The sequence below is a fragment of the Cetorhinus maximus genome, chromosome 3 (assembly GCF_964194155.1).
Source record: "Cetorhinus maximus chromosome 3, sCetMax3.hap1.1, whole genome shotgun sequence".
Classification (NCBI taxonomy): Eukaryota; Metazoa; Chordata; class Chondrichthyes; order Lamniformes; family Cetorhinidae; genus Cetorhinus; species Cetorhinus maximus.
The window spans coordinates 11,403,430-11,424,353 of NC_135881.1; the positions used below are offsets into that span (position 1 = coordinate 11,403,430).

General features: G+C 45.1%; 1 protein-coding gene across 2 annotated transcripts in view; it reads right to left on the bottom strand.

Annotated features, from left to right (window-relative positions):
* plcd1a (phospholipase C, delta 1a) overlaps positions 1–20,924 on the bottom strand; it is a 122,472-nt gene that overhangs the window by 16,782 nt on the left and 84,766 nt on the right. For both annotated transcript variants that reach the window (XM_078536451.1, XM_078536445.1), the window contains exons 3-7: positions 20,373–20,601; positions 13,372–13,501; positions 12,565–12,793; positions 11,861–12,062; positions 6,482–6,626 (exon numbers count right to left, since the gene is read on the bottom strand). In XM_078536451.1, coding sequence (XP_078392577.1) covers positions 6,482–6,626; positions 11,861–12,062; positions 12,565–12,793; positions 13,372–13,501; positions 20,373–20,601 — 935 coding nt within the window. The remainder of the gene's footprint in view (positions 1–6,481; positions 6,627–11,860; positions 12,063–12,564; positions 12,794–13,371; positions 13,502–20,372; positions 20,602–20,924) is intronic.

Sequence of the window (20,924 nt, forward strand, 5' to 3'; positions counted from 1 at the left end):
TTTGTTTTTACTTCTAAGCTGACTGACTGTTTTTGTGAGAAACACACATAGATAAACCCAAATAAAAAGACTACCTCTCTGCAATCTATCCCGATGACAATGTGGCACACCTGGGATGTCCCAGATACAGATTTGAATTAATTAACTGAAATCCCCAAATTTGTCCTTTGATCTGAAATAACATGGATACTTTAAGATCTTTCCCTGTTTACCATTTGCTTTTAAACCTCTCTTTGATCTGGGACCCACATGGTTAATTTACGAAGACAACTGTAGACATCTCGTCTCTACCAAGAAACACCAAGCATTTCCCCAAAACTAAAAGCTATATTCCTACAACACAAGCACTTCTCTGCTTTTTATCCCTCTGGAACCTTAGCGCTTTGTTTTTTGATGGCCTTATTAAATGGCATTGCCATTTTGAGTGATTTGTATATCTATGGCCAGAATCTTCTGTTTGGTGTTCGGGGGCGGGCCCCGCATGCCGATGCAAAAAATGAAGTGCGGTGATGTCGGGCATGTGACCCGATGTCACCGCGCGTCATTCCGATTTTCAGTTCGGCAGGCGCGCACCAGAGTCGGCTGTGCACCCACCGAACTGTCAAAGGCCTATTAAGACCATTTATCACCTGATTAAACTGATTGTCTGGGCTGCCCGTCCAACCTTAAGGCTTCGCATTTCTCATGAAGCCTCATCCACAGGCGGGATGAGGTTTCACGAAGGGTTTATAAATTAAATAAAAATTTTTATTACAATACGCAAACATGTCCCAGCTCATGACACATGAGGGGACTTGTCTGAGTGATTTTTTTTTCTTTTTTGTAATGTTTGATTCTTAAAATAATCTCTGCTTAAAAGCAGTTCCCTGCCTCAGGGAGATTTGTGCGCTCTTTTCACGCACATGTGCGGTAAGGCGCAGGCCGCGACTCTCCCTCCTCCCCCCCCACCCGCACAGGTAGCGCTCAGTGCTTCTGGGTGCGCGTCACGCCAGGCGGGCCTTAATTGGCCCACCCAAGCAAAATGGTGGCGCACAGCCAATCGTGGGCGGCCATCGGGTCCATACCTGCTCGCGCCCGCTCCCAAACCGCCCGCCCGATGGGGAGAAAATTCCCCCCTGTATCACCAGATCCTAATTCTCTTTAGTGATTTACTCTATTATCATCCAACCACTGCATGCCAATCGGCAATTAGAATCTTCCGATTATCTTGAGCTGCGCATCAAGTTTAAAGTTTTAAAGTCCAAGGTGTATGTGGCCTCCTTAAACTTCCAACTTTCAAAATGCTCCTAGGTCAAGCTAAATATGTGCTGGATCAAGTGTAAAGTGTCCTCAACAGTGCCATTAACACTTGCTTATGAGAATATCCACTAGTGAAACATAAACTCCGCCACAGACTGGTTGGGCCGAAAGGCATATATCCCATTTGACAGGATATCAATGCAAAGGAAAATCAGGTGAGGGTGTGTAACACCAGTTTTCTGCCACCACTGAAAGTGCAAGTTACCCAGGACAAGTTGAATGGCTGCTATGGTAACTGGCAAAAGGCAAAGCCGGCTGGGGTGGAAGGAGTGTGGCTGTGAAATAATTGAGGCCCTATCAATGGCCCGGTTGCTACTGGTATCCAGCAGGAAGAAGTGGGGCGTACACACGACTACTGTCAACCAGGAAAAAATGTTGGAAACACTCAGTAGACCAGATAGCATCGAGAAGGGAGAACACAGACACGGTCATGTTTCAGAGATAGACACTGGAAGGGTTAAATCCCCTGTCCCCTCCACAGATGCAGTGAAGTGTTTTCCACATTTTTCTGTTTTTGTTTGAGATTTACTGCAACGCAGGAGTCTGCATTTTACTTAAGGCCATTGCACAGATTGAAACGGAAACCCAAATGATAGCCAAGTGGAGTGTAAGATACCATCTGATATGCTTAAAATACCTTTTTTTCCCTTTGTTTTAAGCCTCATCAAATGATTAGAAGGAGAAGCTCACAAAAATTTAAATACATGGTGCAAGAACTGGCTCCTGAATTTACTTTTTCCAGTATCATCCAACCACCATAGCCTAATCAACAAGCTTTTCCCTTTGGTCAACAGTTATTGGAAAGTAGCAATCAATCTTACAACTATCTCAAGCCCTGCGTAAAGTTTAAACAATTAAAAGCAGCATCGTAGGTCACTAAAGCAATTAAAAATGTTGACAAAGCATTGAGATTTATTTCTAGAGGTATGTAAGATTCAAAAGTGGTAATGCTTTGCTAAAATGTATGTAAACGTAAAATGTACTCTGGTAATAGTGTGCACAGTTCTGGTCTCCTTACTATAAAAGGGACCCAGAAGTCCTGGAGAAAGTGCAAAAAAAGAAAGATTTACGAAGATGGTACCAGAACTGAAATACTACAGCTATTGGGAAAGGTTGAACAAATTGGGCCTTTTTAAAAAAAAAAGTGTAGAGGTGACCTAATAGGGGTCATTAATATTACGCATGGATTGGACAGGATAGATGTTGAGAGAATGTTTCCACTTCCAAATGTAGATGCCTGTAAGTACAAGTCTGTCTTTAATAAATCCAACAGGGAAACGAGGAGAGATTACTTTACACAGAGTGGCTGGAAGGTGGAACTCGCTACCACAGGGAATGGTTGAAGGAAATAGCTTAGATGCTTTCAAAAGGAAAGTAGATGTGTACATGAGGGAAAGCAACAACAACTTATATTTATCTATCATCTAACGTAATAAAATGTCCCAAAGCGCTTCACAGGAGCATTATAAAACAAAACTTGACAGCGAGCCATATCAGTAGACATCAGGGCAGATGGCTAAAAGCTTGGCCAAGGAACTACATTTTAAGGAGCATCTTAAAGGGCGGAAAGAGAGCTCATGAGGCAGGAAGATTTAGGAAGGGGATTGCAGAGCTTGAGGGCTCAGGCAGCTGGAGGATGGTCACCAATGGTGGGATGATTAAAACCAGGGCTGTTCTGTGGGGCTGGGAGAGATTACAGAGATAGGGAGGGGTGAGGCCATAGAGGGATTTGAAAACAGGGATGAGATTATTAAAATCACCACGTTGCTTGAGCAGGACCCAGTGCAGATCAGCGTGCACAGGGGTAATAGTTGAACAGGACTTGGAATGAGGCAGGACACAAACAGCAGAGTTTTGGATGGCTTCAAGTTTATAGAGGGTAGAATGTGGAAGACCAGCCAGGAGTGTGTTGGAATAGTCAAGTCTAGGGATGAAGAGGCATGACTGAGGGATTCTGCAGCAGATGAGTTACAGAGAATTATAGAAAATAGGAGTAGGTCATTCAGCCCTTCGAGCCTGCTCCACCATTCAATATGATCATGGCTGATCCTCCATCCCAACGCCATGCACCTGCTCTCTCCCCATACCCCTTGATACCTTTAGAATCCAAAAATCTATCCATTTCCTTCTTTAATATATTCAGTGACTTGGCCTCTATAGCCCTCTGTGGTAGAGAATTCCACAGGTTCACTACCCTCTATGTGGAGAAGTTTCTCCTCATCTCAGTCCTGAGATTGTGACTCCTTGTTCTATACCCTCCAGCCAAAGGAAAAATCATCCCTTCATTCTCTCAGAACTTTATATGAGATCCCCTTTCATTTTTCTAAACTCCAGTGAATACAGGCCTAGTTGACCCAATCTCTCCTCATACGACAGTCCTGCCATCCCAGGAATCAGTCTGGTGAACCATTGCTGCACTCCCTCTATGGCAAATATATCCTTTCCTAGGTAAGGAGTCCAAAACGACACACAATACTCCAGGTGTGGTCTCACCAAGGCCCTGTACAGCTGTACCAAGACATCTTTGCTCCTGTACTCAAATCCTCTTGCAATGAAAGCCAACATACTATTTGCCTTCCTAACTGCTTGCTGCACCTACATGCTTGCTTCCAGTGACTGGTGTACAAGGACACCCAGGTCCCTTTGGACATTAGCATTTCCCAATCTATCACCATTTAAATAATACTCTGCCTGTCACTCGCAATAAGTGCTTGTCGTGGAAGAATGAGTCCAAAGCTAGTCTTTTACCTCAAGTAGGTTTATTCTCAAGGCAGCTCTTCAGTATAGCAGACTCTCCCAGTCCCTTCCACCCTGGAGTGTTACAGCTGTACCCATTTATAATTTTTATTCCTAACTTGTTCAACAGTTTATCAAAATATCAGTTTGTAGGTGAACTAATGCCCATCACCTGTTTTAACAAGCAGTTGTCTTAATGATGTATTTGCTATACAACGCAATTGCCAGTCAACAAGGAGATTTTTTTAATGGCAAAGATAATTTTTATTATTTTTTGTTAAAGGTACTAAAAGGCGAGTGAACATATAATCCACTATTACAGATTCTAGTACATGTTTGATGGGGCAGAAATTCTATCTGCTATCAGGACATGTCCATGAGTTGGCTGCGTCTCTGCAACCAGAATCATTTCTATTTTTGAATGGGTTTCCTGGGTCTATGCATATTCTCATGGTCAGTGACTCAAAAGCATCATGGCCTATGCAATCAGTGTATCTCCTTAACCCATGAGATTAATGGATTGAGAAATAAACAGTGGAATTACTGTTTGACAAGGTCAGAATTGAAGCTGCCTGCCAAGGGCTGCACAGTGTCCAACTCCATTTGCAATAATGAAGCAGTCCATGTCTTTGCAGACGACACCAGCGACTTGAACACAACAAAAAAAGAACCCCCATAAAATGCTTCAAACGCTCATTAGGTCAGACAGTCTCTGTCTGTTCATGTTTCAGCAGAACTGGGCATGCTGTTTCAGGAGTACACAAGAGCAGGTACGCTGTCACCAAGTGCCATGACTTAATTTTGTTATTGGACCGTGACAATTTAATTACTGATATATTGACACTGCCATTGTGTTTTTTCCTACCCAAGTGGACAACTTCACACTTATCCACATTATACTGCATCTGCCATGTATATGCCCACTCACTCAACCTGTTTAAATCGCCTTGAAGCCACTTTACATCTTCCTCACCACTCACATTCCCACCTAGTTTTGTGTCATCAGCAACTTGGAAGTATTACATTTGTTCCATCATCCAAATTGATATATATTGTGAATAGCTGGGGCCCTGTGGTACCTCGCTACTCCAAAAAAGTCCCATTTATTCCTATACCTGTCTGTTAACCAATTCTCAATCCATGTCAATAAAGTACCTCCAACACCAAATGCTTTAATTTTACACACTAACCTCTTATGTGGGATTTTATCAAGAACGTTCTCAAAATTCAAAAGCTTTCTGAAAATTAAATGGAGGTGGATAAGGATGTGGGGGGGGGGGGGGGGTGCGGTGGTGGTGATGGGGGGGAGTCGGACGATGTCGGAAGTTTATCTTGGAGCGAAATATGACACCAAGGTTGGGTGCAGCCTGGGTCAGTCTGAGACAGTTGCTGGGGGGGTTGGGGGAGGAACGGAGCCGGTAGCTTGGGAACAGAGTTTGGAGCAGGCACCAAAGACATTGGCTTCAGCCTTCCTAATGTCTAACCAGCGGAAATTTCTGCTCATCCGGGACTGCGGCCAGGATTTTCCGGCCCTGTCATGGCCAAACTGGCCACGGGAAATTCGGCGGCCTAGCCAAAAGTCCATTGACTTTCCGGCGGCCGGCAGGGCCAGAAAATCCCACCCTGGGCGTCAAATAAGCAGTGGCAGTGCCAGTGGTCCAAGGGCTGCGTGCAGCTCCGCAAACTGCAGTTTAGATATCCCCCTTATTCAAACACAGGGAACAAACAATAGCTAGAAGATGGAATAAGGTCACCACTTAAGCCATGGACATGTCCCAGAAGGGGTGGGTAAAACTGAGTAGATGGAAGCCCATGTGACCTCACCAAAAGGGTTAAATTCAAGCTTCTAAACCACAAGAATTGAATTGTCTGACGCCCAGGTCGATAGTTGATTTCCCTGTTTCTCCTCGCTACAAGTTTAATGATCGAAATGTGACTTGACTTTCAGTTAGCTTTTAATCCCTCCAACTTTCTTCCCTCCTCTCACAAGCGTCCTGAGAAGTGCTCCCCGGTATCAATATTTATTGGACAATGTTTATCCCTCGGCCAACACCTCTAAAAACAGATTATTTGGTATTATCACATTCTGAGAGCTTGCTGTGCGCAAATTGGCTGCTGCATTTCCTACATTACAACAGTGGCTACACTTCAAAAGTACTTAATTGGCTGTAGATTCCTTTGGGATGTCCTGCAGTTGTGAAAGGCGTTATATAAATTCAAGGCTAGTTTCTTCCCTTTGTTCTAAATGCAAGCTGTCATTTCTGTTGTTCACCCTTTTGGCTTCACCTGGACTGAATGCTAAGTGTCAGAGGTGAAAGGTCAGTGTCTAACCCCCAGTGCCACCCAGTGTCTCAGTTGAATCTATAGGAATTTCTGACTTGCGATGAATGGGGCAACTAAATCTGGAACTGAAGACTTGCGCAGAGTCCTGTGAACCTTGGCTTACCTTAAAGGCGTATTGCTTTATGGTTTGGATGACGTCTTTGAAGAGGATTTTTGAGGTTAGGGTGTAGCCGTGATAAATGACTGGCTCCCCATCACGCCCGTCCCAGCAGTCCAACTCCACACAGCGGCAGCCTTTATTCAAGGCACTATGGGGCAAGATACCATAGCTCAGCTTATTATAGCATCACACAACATATAAAAGGAGGCCATTCAGCCCATCGTGCTAGTACCAGCTCTGTAAAACAGCAATCTAATTTGTCCCATTCAACTGCTCTTCTATAGTCCTGCAATTTTTTTACCCCCTGCTAGTATATATCAAATTCTCTTTGAAAAGGTGTCATTGGATCTGCTTCCACCTCTCTTTCAGGCAGTGCACTGCAGATCACAACACTTGCTGTGTAAAAAAAAACTCGCCTAATTTCCCATCTGGTTCTTTTGTCAATTATCTTAAACCTGTGTTTATTGAGCTTTCTCTCAATGGAAAGTTGCCCTTTATTTACCCCAACAAAAAAACTTCTCAGAAAGTTGAACTCCACTCTTATTTTCTGTTAACTTTCCCTACTCTAAGAAGAACAACCCATTTTCTTTAGTCTCTCCATGTAAATGGAGTCTCTCATTCTTGCTAATATTCCAGTAAATCCCCTCTGTACCCCTTCCAAGACCTTGATATCCCTCTTCGAGTGAGGAGCCCAAAACAAAACACAATACTTCAGCTGGGGCCTAACCAGGGATTTTCAGCATAACTTTCTTGCTTTTGGACTGTATTCTGTCACCCGAGGGAAGAAGTGGGGGGAGCACAACACGGTGAAACAGAAAAGGTTGCAATCAGCAGTTTGTCACATTACCTTCAAATGCTTGGCTGCAGGGGAACATGGCCGGGGGAGGGGAGAGGTGGGTGGTGGGGGTGTTGTGAGGGAGGCACTATTCTGACTTCATGCTTCTGGCAGTGAATATCGTCCATTGGGTACAGATGTCAGATATCAGAGTACGCACAGCACCTCGTTTTCAGACCTAAACAGTATAGCAATTTGGTACAGCATGTGTCTGAATAGCTGATAGCGCCCCTTGTCTCAACTTTCTCCTCAAACTGCGGGAGAAAAAATAACCCCTCCCCACCATGAACACATAAATGGGAGATTTGGCTAATCAAAGCAATCAATCTCTTTTTAAATTGATGAATAGAGAGAGACATGTTGCCAAAGCTTCTCATCTTGTACTCACTGGGACAAATGCAAGAATGACAAATTTCAAACAATCACAACGATTTATACTACATGAAAAAAGAGTGCTGATTGTTTGAAGCGTTGCCATGGAGTACACAACAGGGAACAATAGGCTCCCCAAGCTCCCAGGTAATTTAAAGAAGGTGCAAGGCTCGAACATATTCCTTTTGTTTGCAGAGAATGGGTCCCTATGCATGAATGTATGTCGCTTGAACCAGAGGTCGGAACAACAATTTGCATTATATATCGCCTTTAATGAAGTTAACTGTTCCATAGTCTTCACAGTGATGCACAACATGGAGATGTCACTACTATTTCCTCACTTTCCCCCTGGCAACAGGATGCGCTGTGCTCACGAGGGGAAGCCAGGCACCAGTGGCTACTTGTATGGGTGCTGATTAACTTACTGATGGGGGTGGGTGAGCCACCTTCTGCTCTGGTTGCTCCGATCCTTTCAGCAGGTGTGTCCTCTGACAGCATGGGGGCACACTGGGGCAAATGCAGCAATTAGAAGAACATGGACATAGGGAGGGGTGTTGAACAGGGTGTGACTGGGAGTGGCAGACCAATCTCCCAGGGCAGGATTTGCTGTGTTGTTAACCATAGGAATAGAGGGCTTACACCAATGCTGAATATTTCAAAATTTAAGTATCTTGAGCTGTCCCCCAAAAGTCTAGGGGATCTGGAGGTGTTGTTAACAGAATAAGTGAGGGCAGACATTGGGGAAAGGCTAGAGATAGATCTCCACCACACTTCCTGCCCATTAGACACTATGCTCCTTCAACATGGCGCCCAAGACCCCATTCTCCAACTTCCACCTGAAATGCCAAATATTTCAAGTCCTCAGTGAGCCCCTTTCGTATCTTGGGAGCTCCCTCAATTCCTTCTCTCCGCTGCCCTCCTGGGGCCCAGGGATAGTGCGGCTTAATTCTGACACCTGGGAATGTTCTGGCCCTCTTTCGGGATTGAAAGTGTTGGAGACCAGCGGAAGGCTGGCAGCCAGCTTCTGAAAAGCTGGAATAGCTCCGAGAAGGTGCTAACTCAGTTTATGTAACTGAAGTGATGGGTATATGCTACATTCTGTCACTTATGCTGCAAAGAAAGACAATTTGTGGAAAAGCCTGAGGGGGAACCTCTGAAGTTGGAGCAGCACAAATTGTTGCTGCAATTCTAAGGGTGCACAGGGCTGACTCCAGTGGGGGAAACTTTCATCTTCATGTAAACACAGTAACAGTCCAATTCAGCTATATTCTGCTTCTACTGCTACCTGAGTCTTATTTCAGTGGTTTGGTAAGATTCAGACTCTGTCTTTTGAATTTGTTCTTGGGATGCAGGCATCGCTGGCTAGGTCAGCATTTATTGCCCATCCCTAATTGCCCTTGAGAAGGTGGTGGTGAGCCGCCTTTTTGAACCTCTGCAGTCCATGTGGTACACCCATGGTGCTGTTAGGAAGGAAATTCCAGGATTTTGACCCAGCTACAGTGAAGCAACGGCGATATAGTTCCAAGTCAGGAACTATATGGGTGATTTGAGGGGCAAATAATTGACAAATGAAGTTCAACACACATAAATGTGAACTAGCACATTTTGGTAGGAAGATTAGGGAGGTCAGTTATTAATTGGAAGGTGCAAGTCTAAGTGAGGTAAAGGAACAAAGGGATCTTGGAGTACAAATACATCAAACTCAATATCGAACCAGAGGTTGCCGAAGTCTTAAATAAAAGCAAACCAAGCACTAGGGTTTATATGTAGAGGGAGATAATTGGAAAGTAGGGAAGAAATACTAAATATGTAACAAACCTTAGTTAGAACACGCTCAGAGTACTCCATGCAGTCTGGTCACCATATTATATATAGGGTATAGAGGCACTGGAGAGGAGATTTACAAGGATGATACCAGAAATGGTATCAGGGAAGGATTGACAGGCTGGGTGTCTTTTCTCTTGAGGGGTGACCTAATAGAGGTACTTAGAATTCTGAAAGGTTTAGTGGGGAAGAGCATGACTAGAGGTCATCAATATAAGAGAGTCACCAAGAAATCCAATAGGGAATTCAGGAGAAACTTCTTCACCCAAAGAGTGGGGAGAATGTGAAACTTGCTACCAAAGGGAGTGATCGAAGCAAATATTGCAGACACATTTAAGGAGTGGCTAGATAAGCATTTGAGGCAGAAGGGAATAGATGATTTCGATGATAAATTTAGGCCATAAAAAGATGGGAGAAGGCTCAAGTGCAGCATAAACACCAGCTTGGCCTGTTTGGGCCAATGGCCTGTTTCTGTGCCCTATATCCTACGCAATTCTACGTAAAGCACTTTGGTATGTCACAGAATTTTAACCTTAACAAAAAAAGGAAACATACGAACATATGAGTTAGGAGCAGGACTAGGCCACTTGGCCCCTCTAGCCTGCTCTGCCATTCAATAACATCATGGCTGATCTGATCATAACCTCAATCCCACATTCTCACCCACACCACTAATCTTTCACCCCCTTGTTTATCAAGAATGTATCGAGTTCTGCCTTAAAAATATTCAACGACTCTGTTTCCACTGCCTTTTGAGGAAGAGAGTTCCAAAGACTCACGTCCTTCAGAAAAGAATTTCTCCCCATCTCTGTCTTAAATGAGCAACCCCTAGTGACCCCTAGTTCTAGATTCTCCCACGAGAGGAAACACCCTCTCCACATCCACCCTGTCAAGACCCCTCAGGATCTTCTATGTTTCAATCAAGTCACCTCTTACTCTGCTAAACTCCAGTGGATACAAGCCCAACCTGTCCAACCTTGCCTCATAAGCCAACCCGCCCATTCCTGGTATTAGTCTAGTAAACCTTCTCTGAACTGCTTCTAACACATTTACATCCTTCCTTAAATAAGGAGACCAATATTGTACACAGTACTCCAGATGTGGTCTCACCAGTGCCCTGTACAACTGAAGCATAACCTCCCTGCTTTTGTAATCAATTCCTTTGGCAATAAACATTAACATTCTATTAGCTTTCCTAACTACTTGTTGTACCTGCATACTACCCTTTTGTAATTCATGCACTGTGACACCCAGATCCCTCTGAATCTCAGAGTTCTGTAATATGTTTCTTTTTTAATCTTCCTACCAAACTGGACAATTTCACATTTGCCCACATTATACTACATTTGCCAGATCTTTGCCCACTCACTTAACTTATCTATGCCACTTTGTAGCCTCCTTACGTCCTCTTGTGTCAGTGCAGACTCGATGGGCCGAAGGGCCTCTTCTGCACTGTGATTCTGTGATTCTTCACAACTGACTTTCCTACCCTATGTGTCGTCAGCAAATTTAGCAACCGTACTAACTGTCCCTTCATCCAAGTCATTTATATAAATTGTAAAAAGTTGAGGCCCCAGCACTGATCCTTGTGCACATCACTTGTTACATCCTGCCAGCCAGAAAAAGACCTATTTATGGCTACTCTCTGTTTCCTGGTAGCTAGCCAATCTTCTATCCATGCCAATATGTTACACCCTACACCATGAGCTTTTATTTTCCGCAATAACCTTTGACGTGGCACCTTCTCAAATGCCTTCTGGAAATCTAAGTACAGCACATCCACCGGTTTCCCTTTATCCACAACACATGTGACTCCTTCAAAGAACTACAATAAATTGGTTAAACCTGTTTTCCCATTCACTAAGCCATGTTGATTCTGCCTGTTAACCCTGAACCTTTCTAAGTGCCCTGCTACAACATCTTTAACAATAGCTTCTAATGTTTTCCATATAACAGATGTTAAGCTAACTGGCCTGTAGTTTCGTTTCCCCACCCTTTTTGAATAAAGGAGTTACATTAGCTATTTTCCAATCTAATGGGACCTTCCCCGAATCCTGGGAACTTTGGAAAATTAAAACCAATGCATCAACTATCTCACTAGGCGCTTCTTTCAAGGCCATGGGATGAAGTTCGTCAGGACTTCCAAGTTCAACCAACCAGACCAACCTGGTCATTAAATTTACCTCAGCCATTACCATCTTTCTACTAATCCTCCTCCACAGGGACAATTCACTCTATCCACCTCTCCCTCTCCAATAGCAAAGACCCTCTACCACATCCAGAGCCTTTTTGAAGAGGCATTGCACACCCTCCTCCAATTTCAAGCTATTTTTTGCAGCGGGCTTCAGTACCTGATGTAGGCCTCAATGCTGCTGGGTCCTTCAAGCTGGTCCTTTGTCAAGTAGGTGTTGTGGGAGGATGAAATGTAATATTGATTGAGCGGTTTAGTCATATCCTGATAAATCTTGTTGTGGTCCTGGTTGAAAATGTCGCCGGCTGGTGACATCAGGTAGCTCATAAAACCATCCTTGGTCATGAGGGAATCAAACCTTGCTAATGACAAAACAAATGAGTTGTTACTATCATCTGAACATATTCTGCAACAGACTTGTAAAAAGGTTAGAAAGTAGAGTTGCCAAATTTGCCAGGACTGGCTTGGAGTTTCATGGATTTGAAAATTAACCTCCCGGGCACTGCTGTGAGTAACAACAGGAGAATAAAAAAAATATAATCACAGGGGCATGAAAAAATAAGTGTGTTTATTCCATTTTCCTTGAGCACTTTCTGTTCATTAGTTATAAAAATAATTTATAGATGGGAAGAAAGCTGTTTGACTGATAGTCAGGAATCAACCAACCAGGTAATGAAGAGTCTCTCTGCTTTCCAATTGGCTATGGGAAGGTTTGGGATTGATGCCTTTAATTGGACAGCCAAATGACGTGAGCATCAGAGTGGTTAAAAGCAGGAAGTCATGTGATGAAACCTCCAGGAATGCATTTTTGCAGAGCTGGCAACCCTACTTCAAAGTGGGAGCCACCACAGGGCGGTACCTTACCTTCCTCATTCAGCTCGTACTTCTGAATGAGCTGTGCAGCGTATTCCTGGTTCACGTTTTCCCTTTGCTCCTTCCGTAGGAACTCGGCCAGCTTCTCCACAGTCAGGATGCGATCCTTGTTGCTGTAGGCTTCGAAGATGGTGGTGATCTCTTCACGCTCCGTCACCAGTTTGTAAAACTCTTCGATCTCTTTGCCGTGAATGGTGCCATCTTTCGACTTGTCACATTTCTGTGGAATGCAAGGGAGACCTCGGTCTAAGGTCAATGAAGCGAAAGAAAACAGCAACTAGAAAATTACAGATTGCAGCCATTCAGCCCATCGAGCCTGCACCAGCTCTTTTTGAAGGCAATCCAATTAGTCCCAATCTCCTGCTCTTTCCCCATATCCCAGTTTAATTTATCCAACTGTGTTTATCCAATTCCCTTCCGATTACTATTGAATCTCTATCCGCCACCCTATCAGGCAGTGCTTTCCAAATCCTACCCACTCGTTGTTAGAAGGGGTGTTACACAGATGAATTTCTCCATCCCATCAGTCTCTATTTACAACCCGTATAGATTAAAATAGAGAGGTGTGGAAGAAATATTAGTGCCAGGGTTCACTAGTGGAAAACATGCCTGGACAGAAGTGGAGTTGGTTGCGATGCACATGAGGAATAGCTGACATTCGCCTTTGAGCTCATATGAGGAATATGATTGGTTAAGACACCAGGGGAAGCTGGTGTTATAGCCACACCCTAGACAGAGCCAGTGCCCCCACACCCCAAGGGAAGAAACTAGAGAAAGGAGTTGCTTTCAATACTGTACCGTGAACAGTTCCCTCGCATACAAATCATCCATCTGAATGTTCATCATTTGCAGAAATTGTTTCACTTCATCCAGATTCATTTTATTGTCCTTGTTAACGTCTGCCTTTTGGAGATAAATCTGGAACCATCTGGAGGGTTGATTCAAGGAAACAACTCAAACAGTCAGGGCACCAAGGCTGTACAAACTCCGCCCCCCCCGCCAACTCCAAACTAAAATACTTGAGCCTTATTTTAAACTCATTATTATCTATTACAACCCCTTATTAATGGTACTGTCCTCTCATTAACTACTGGCCCCTCATTAGCTACCGATCTCTTGTTAATGGAACTGGCCCCTCGTTAACTAACTGCCTCTTGTTAATTGTACCGACTCCTTGTTAACTAACAGCTCCTTGTTAATGGTACTGACCCATCACTAACTATCAGCTCCTCATCAATGGGACTGGCCCCTCATTAACTACCAGCCTCTAGCTAATGATATTAGCCCCTTGTTAGCTACCAGTCCCTTGTTAACCACCAGCCTCCTGTTAATGGTAATGGCTCCACCTCATTAACTGCCAGCCCCTTGTTACTAGTTCCTTGTTAATGGTACCAGGTTCCACGTACTATGAGTCCTTTGTTAATATTACCAATTGTTTCTTAATATTACCAGTTCCTTAGCCATACTTACCAGACCCTCATTAATACTACAAAATCCTCATTCATATTACTAATTAGTTAGCACCAGCTCATTAAGTACTACCAACTGATCATTAGCTGCTATTGACTGACTGACCTAGTAAGGCAACGTGCCACCTGATGGAAGAAGGATCAATGGAGTTTGGTTATGGCAAAAGATTGAATCAAACTGAAATCAGTTTTTAGATGATCAGAGGTCCAGTTTGATGGATATTCTTTGGAATAACCAACAGTGTACAAGTGAGAAAACAAAGAACAAAGAAAAGAACAAAGAAAAGTACAGCACAGGAACAGGCCCTTCGGCCCTCCAAGCCTGCGCCGATCATATTGCCCGTCAACTAAAACATTTTGCACTTCCAGGGTCCGTATCCCTCTATTCCCATCCTATTCTTGTATTTGTCAAGCTGCCTCTTAAACACCACTATCGTACCTGCTTCCACCACCTCCTCTGGCAGCGAATCCCAGACACTCACTACCCTCTGCGTAAAAAACTTGCCCCGCACATCTCCTCTAAAGTTTTCTCCTCTCACCTTAAATCTATCTTCCACCCTGGGAAAAAGCTTCTGACTATCTACTCTGTCCATGCCACTCATAATTTTGTAAACAAGTCGCCCCTCAATCTCCGTCACTCTAGTGAGAACAATCCAAGTTTCTCCAACCTCTCCTCATAGCTAATAACCTCCAGACCAGGCAGCATCCTGGTAAACCTCCTCTGCCCCCTCTCCAATGCCTCCACATCCTTCTGGTAATGTGGCGACCAGAATTGCACGCAATATTCCAAGTGTGGCCTAACCAAGGTTCTATACAGCTGCAGCATGACTTCCCAGCTTTTATACTCAATACCCCTGCCGATGAAGCCTTCCTGACTACCTTATCCACCTGCATTGCCACCTTCAGTGTCCTGTGGACCTGTACACCCAGATCCCTCTGCCCGTCGATGCACTTAAGGGTTCTGCAATTAACTGTATAATTCCTACCTGTATTAGACCTTCCAAAATGCATTACCTCGCATTTGTCCGGATTAAACTCCATCTGCTATTTCTCCGCCCAAGTCTCCAACCGATCTATATCCCGTTGTATCATTTGACAATCCTCTTCACTATCTGCAACTCCTCCAACCTTAGTGTCATCTGCAAAGTTACTAATTAGCCCAGTTACATTTTCCTCCAAACCATTTACATATACTACAAACAGCAAAGGTCCCAGCACTGATCCCTGCGGAACACCACTAGTCACAGCTCTCTATTCTGAAAAGCATCCTTCCACTGTTACCCTGTGTCTTCTATGACCAAGCCAATTCTGTATCCATCTTGCCAGCTCACCTCTGATCCCATGCGACTTTACCTTCTGTACCAGTCTGCCATGAGGGACCTTATCAAAGGCCTTACTGAAATCCATGTAGATAACATCCACTGCCCTTCCATCATCGATCATCTTTGTCACTTCCTCGAAAAACTCGATCAAGTTAGTGAGACACGACCTCCTCTTCACAAAACCATGCTGCCTCTCACTAATACGCCCATTTGCTTCCAAATGGTAGTAAATCCTGTCATGAAGAATCTTCTCCAATAATTTCCCTACCACTGACGTAGGGCTCACCAGCCTGTAATTTCCTGGATTATCCCTGCTACCCTTCTTAAACAATGGAACAACATTGGCCATTCTCCAGTCCTCTGGGGCCTCACCCGTAGCCAATGAGGATACAAAGATTTCTGTCAAGGCCCCAGCAATCTCCTCCCTTGCCTCCCTCAGTACTCTGGGGTGGATCCCATCTGACCCTGGGGATTTATCCACCTTTAATATTCTTCAAGATGCCTAACACCTCCTCTTTTTTGATCTCAACATGATCCAGGCTATCTGCACACTCTTCCCTAGACAAATCGACCGCTAAGTCCTTCTCTTTGGTGAATACTGATGAGAAGTACTCATTTAGTATCTCTCCCATTCCCTTCAAAAAATTAAATGTTATCCTTTGCACATTCTGCTCAGACTGAAAGATGGCATTAGGACACATAATGGATTCATATCACTACTGCTCATTTGCAGTAGAAATCTGTTGGAGTAGAAACCTTTCAGTGAATTCTGGCTATGAAACAAGCCATTATTTCTTTGAATTATTCTCAAGGCTTTGGTCTGCAGTGATAGGATCATTTGGCGACAAGAACATTGTGACCAAAAGGTTATAACAACTATCATTTGTAGAGCACCTTCACAGGAGTTAACTGTCCCAAGATGCCAAGCATCTTAAAAGGGTGAGGTGGAGGGGGTGAGGTGCAGGGAGGGGGTGAGGTGGAGGGAGGGGGTAAGGGGGGGTGGGGGGGGGGGTGAGGGAGGGTGGGTGAGGGAGGGTGGGTGTGGGGGAGGGAGGGAGGGAGGGAGGGAGGGAGGGGAGGGAAGGGGGGAGGGTGGGAGTAGGGGGGAGTGGGAGTGGGGGGATTTCCAGAGCTTGGCCCATGCAGCAGAAGGCACAACCACCAACAATGGCATGAAGGGTTGGGGGAGGGGTCTGGGTGCACAAGTGGACAGAATTGGAGGACGTCCCAAAGATCTCGGAGGGTTGTAGGGCTGGAGGCGGTTACAGAGATGGGGCGGATTGAGGGGTTGGGTAAGAGGAGACTTGATTGAAACTTGAAGATCCTGAGGGGTCTTGACAGGGTGGATGTGGGGAGGATGTTTCTTCTTGTGGGAGAATCTGGAACTAGGGGTCACTGTTCAAAAATAAGGGGTTGCCCATTTAAGACAGAGATGCCTTTGGAACTCTCTTCCTGAAAAGGTGGTGGAAGCAGAGTCTTTGAATATTTTTAAGGCAGAGGTGGATAGATTCTTGTTAACGGTTCGAGTCCGTATGACTCTTCTTCAGAACTCCGTCTTTGTCCATACTCTGTCTTTCTCTCCACAGATGCTGTCAGACCTGCTGAGTTTTTCCAGCAATTTTTGTTTATGTTTCGGATTTCCAGCATCTGCAGTATTTTGCTTCTATGGATAGATTCTTGGTAAGGAAAGGGGTGAAAGGTTATCGGGGGTAGGCGGGATGCAGGTTTGAAGTTACTATCAGATCAGCCATGATCTTATTAAATGGTGGAGCAGGCTCGAGGGACCGAATGGCCTACTTGTGCACCTTGTTCGTATGTTCTGATGTACGTATGTTGTAGGGCTGGAGGTGGTTACAGAGAGGCATTGAGGGGGTTTGGACATGAGGATGAGAATTGTAAAAATGAGGCCTGAGTGGATTGGGAGCCAATTTAAGTCAGCAAGCAGAGGAGCGATGGGTGAAGAGAAATTGCTCAGAGTTAGGAATCGCAGCAGCCAATCTGTGCACAGCAAGATCCCACAGACATGGGATAATAACCAGATAAGCTGTTTTTTTTTTGTGCTCCTGTTTGAGGGATAAGTATTAGCCAGGATATCACAGGGAGCTTCCCTGCTCTTTGAACAGTGCCCTGGGATCTTTAGTATCCACCTGGAGTGTGGCAGCCTGGACTCTGGAGCGGGACTTGAACCCACAGCTCTCTGACTCAGAGACGAGTGGTATGATCCACTGAGGAGCACACAACAATGAACAGTGGCCTTGTGTGACACAATCCTGCCTCAAGAAGCAGCAAGGTCAGGAGTTTCCTGTACTCTGCTCCTATAATCATCGTGCGGCTATACTATCTCGCCTCCCTCCACCCTCCCCACCACCCCCACACCAATATCAGATATCATGGCCTTGCTGTCTACTTGTATGTGACAACAGGCATGGGAAGAAAGAAAAGGCTCCAAGCAGAAGTTGGCAGTGATCCTAGGCCCATTGTTCCGAGAACACAAGCCAGCAGTATCTGATCGCTTATGCACAGTTGTTACTGTGAATTCCACTCACTTACAGATTTTCAGACGCGCACCATGGTGTGATATGAGTTACCAGGGATTATTTATTTTAAAATTCATTCTTGGGGTGTGGGTAAAGCTGGTATTTATTGCCCATCCGCAATCGGTATGCATTCACCTCGAGAGGCAGAAAGTTCAAGCCCCACTCCAGTGGCATGTGCACGAAGGTTCAGACTGACCTCTCGGGCAGTAACGGCGGGAGAATGAGATGTGATACCAAGACCCTGTCTGCTCTCTCAGGTCCATGTAAAAGGTCCCATGGCACCACCTTCAAGAAGAGCGGGGCAGTTATCCGCAGCGCCCTGGCCAATATTTATCCCACAATCAACATCACAAAAAAAAACAGATGATCTGCTCATTATCATACTGTGAGGAGCTTGCTGTGTGCAAATTGGCTGTCGCACTTCCTACATTACAATAGCGACTACACTTCAAAAGTACTTCACTGGCGTTAATGCACCTTGGGATGTCCTGAGGTCATGAAAGACACTATATAAATGCAAGCCCTTTCTTCCAGAAGCTAAGGAGGGGGGAGTCTCAAAGGCAGGATTCCCATTCCTGATTTGTTATCCAGCTACACACTACCTCACACTCATACCTAGGTGGTCACACACTTGCCTCTGAGTACATGGATGGTGGGTGAGAGCTCAGTTGAACTTGGGTGTGATGCTCCCTGTGGTCAAATAGTCTGTGTCCCATTCAATCTCCAAGGTCCCACAGGAAGAATAGTTCTTTGGGCGAGCGTACAGTGAGTGGCAACTCCACTTGTACCATCTTAAGAAGTGGAGGGGATGTGGGGGAAGCAAAGATACTTCAAAACAAAATGAATGATTGGTTCTCATAAACCTAGTCGAATTGATCTATACCATTCTAACACAATCATTAACCATTTTCAGTTTGCCAAATAGGTGCAAAGTTTTTTTCCATAAGCTAGTGTTCCAGAGTGGAAGTTAGGGTCAATTCTCCAATTGTGTTTTTCAGTGGGGAACAGCTACTTACTCAAGCACTTATTGGGTACAAAGGCAGAGTTCTCATGAGTGGTACCCGAGAGTCAGGGAAGCGCAGAAAAATTCATTCTGAGAATGTGGTCAACATAAGGCAATGCTGGCATTTATAGTCCATCCCTAATCACCTTTGAGATGGTGGTGGTGAGCTGCCTTCTTGAACTGCTGCAGCAGTCCATGTGGTGTAGGTACACCCACACAGTGCTGTTAGGGAGGGAGTTCCAGGATTTTGACCCAGCGAAAGTGAAGGAGCAGCGATATATTTCCAGGTCAGGATGGTGAGTGACTTAGAGGGGAACTTCCAACACCAGGCGGTGTTCCCATGTGTCTGCTGCCCTTGTCCTTCTAGGTGGTAGTGGTCATGGGTTTGGAAGGTGCTGTCTAAGGAGCCTTGGTGAGCTCCTGCAACACATCTTCCTAGCCCCTGACCTGCTCTTGTAGCCACAGTATTTATATGCCTGGTCCACTTCAGTGTCTGGTCAATGGTAACCCCCAGGATGTTGATGGTGGGGGATTCAGTGATGATAATGTCATTGAACATCAAGAGGGGATGGTTAGATTCTCTCTTGTTGGAGGTGGTCATTGCCTGGCACCTGTGTGGCACGGATGTTACTTGCCACTTGTCAGCCCAAACCTGGATACTGTTCAGGTCTTGTTATGTTTGGACATGGACTACTTCAGCATCTGAGGAGTTGCGAATGGTGCTGAACATTGTGCAATTATCAGCGAACATCCCCACTTCTGACCTTATGATAGAAACAAAGTCATTGATGATGCAGCTGAAGATGGTTGGGTCTAGGACACTACCCTGAGGAACTCCTGCAGTGATGTCCTGGAGCTAAGATGACTGACCTCCAACAACCACAACCATCTATCTTTGTGCTAGATATGACTCCAACCAGCGGAGAGTTTTCCCCCTGATTCCCATTGACTCCAGTTTTGTTAGGGTTCCTAGATGCCACACTCGGTCAAATGCGGCCTTGACGTCAAGGCCAGTCACTCTCACCTCACCTTGGGAGTTCAGCTCTTTTGTCCATGGTTGAACCAAGGCTGTACTGAGGTCAAGAGCTGAGTAACCCTGGAGGAACTCAAACTGAGTGTCAGTGAGCAGGCTATTGCTAAGCAAGTACTGCTTGATAGCACTGTGGATGACCCCTTCCATCATTTCACCGATGATTGAGAGTAGACTGATGGGGCGGTAATTGGCCAAGTTGGATTTGTCCTGCTTTTTGAGTACAGGACATACCTGGGCAATTTTCCCCATTGCCAGGTAGATGCCAGTATTGTACCTATACTGTACTGTAGATGGTACACACTGCTGCCACTGTGTTTCGGTGGAGGAGGGCATGGATGTAGAAGGCCAGTGGACGAGGGGCCAATCAAGTAGGACAATAATTCTTTCCCCACTCCCTCCCCCACTAGTGCACACGAGGTACCCAGTGAAGGATACTGGTCCAGCCGCTCTCTGTTGTTCATTTTCGAGTCTCTCTTCTTGAGCTTGTTGAGGCCATTGATCCAGTGTTTGGCTTCCTCCGCGTCAATGGCAATGAGGTCAAGGTTCTTCTTCCTGCCCCTGAAGATGATGCTGAAGCAGCGGGCAGCTGGAATTTCCATGGCGAACCTCTGCATGCCCTCAGACTGGTGGCCAGGCCGCAGTTCCTGAATGTCATCGATGGAGACTGTGGGAGAACAGAGACAAACAGGAGATCAGGTCAGAGAGAAGGCGGCCTTCCTCTGTGTCGGCAACAGGAAAACCCACATTGAAACTAATATAAGCACAACCCATCTGAGCTGAGCTTGAAGGCTGGTCTCTCACATTTTACCCTCTATAAACCTGAGGTCACCCAAAATTCCACTGCCTGTGTCTTAACTTGCAGCAAGTCCCATTCCCCTTTCACTCCTGTGCTCACTGACCTACATTGGCTCCCAATCAAGCAGCAACTTGATGTTAAAATTCTCGTCCTTTTTTTCAAATACCTTCATAGCCTTGCCCCTCTCTATT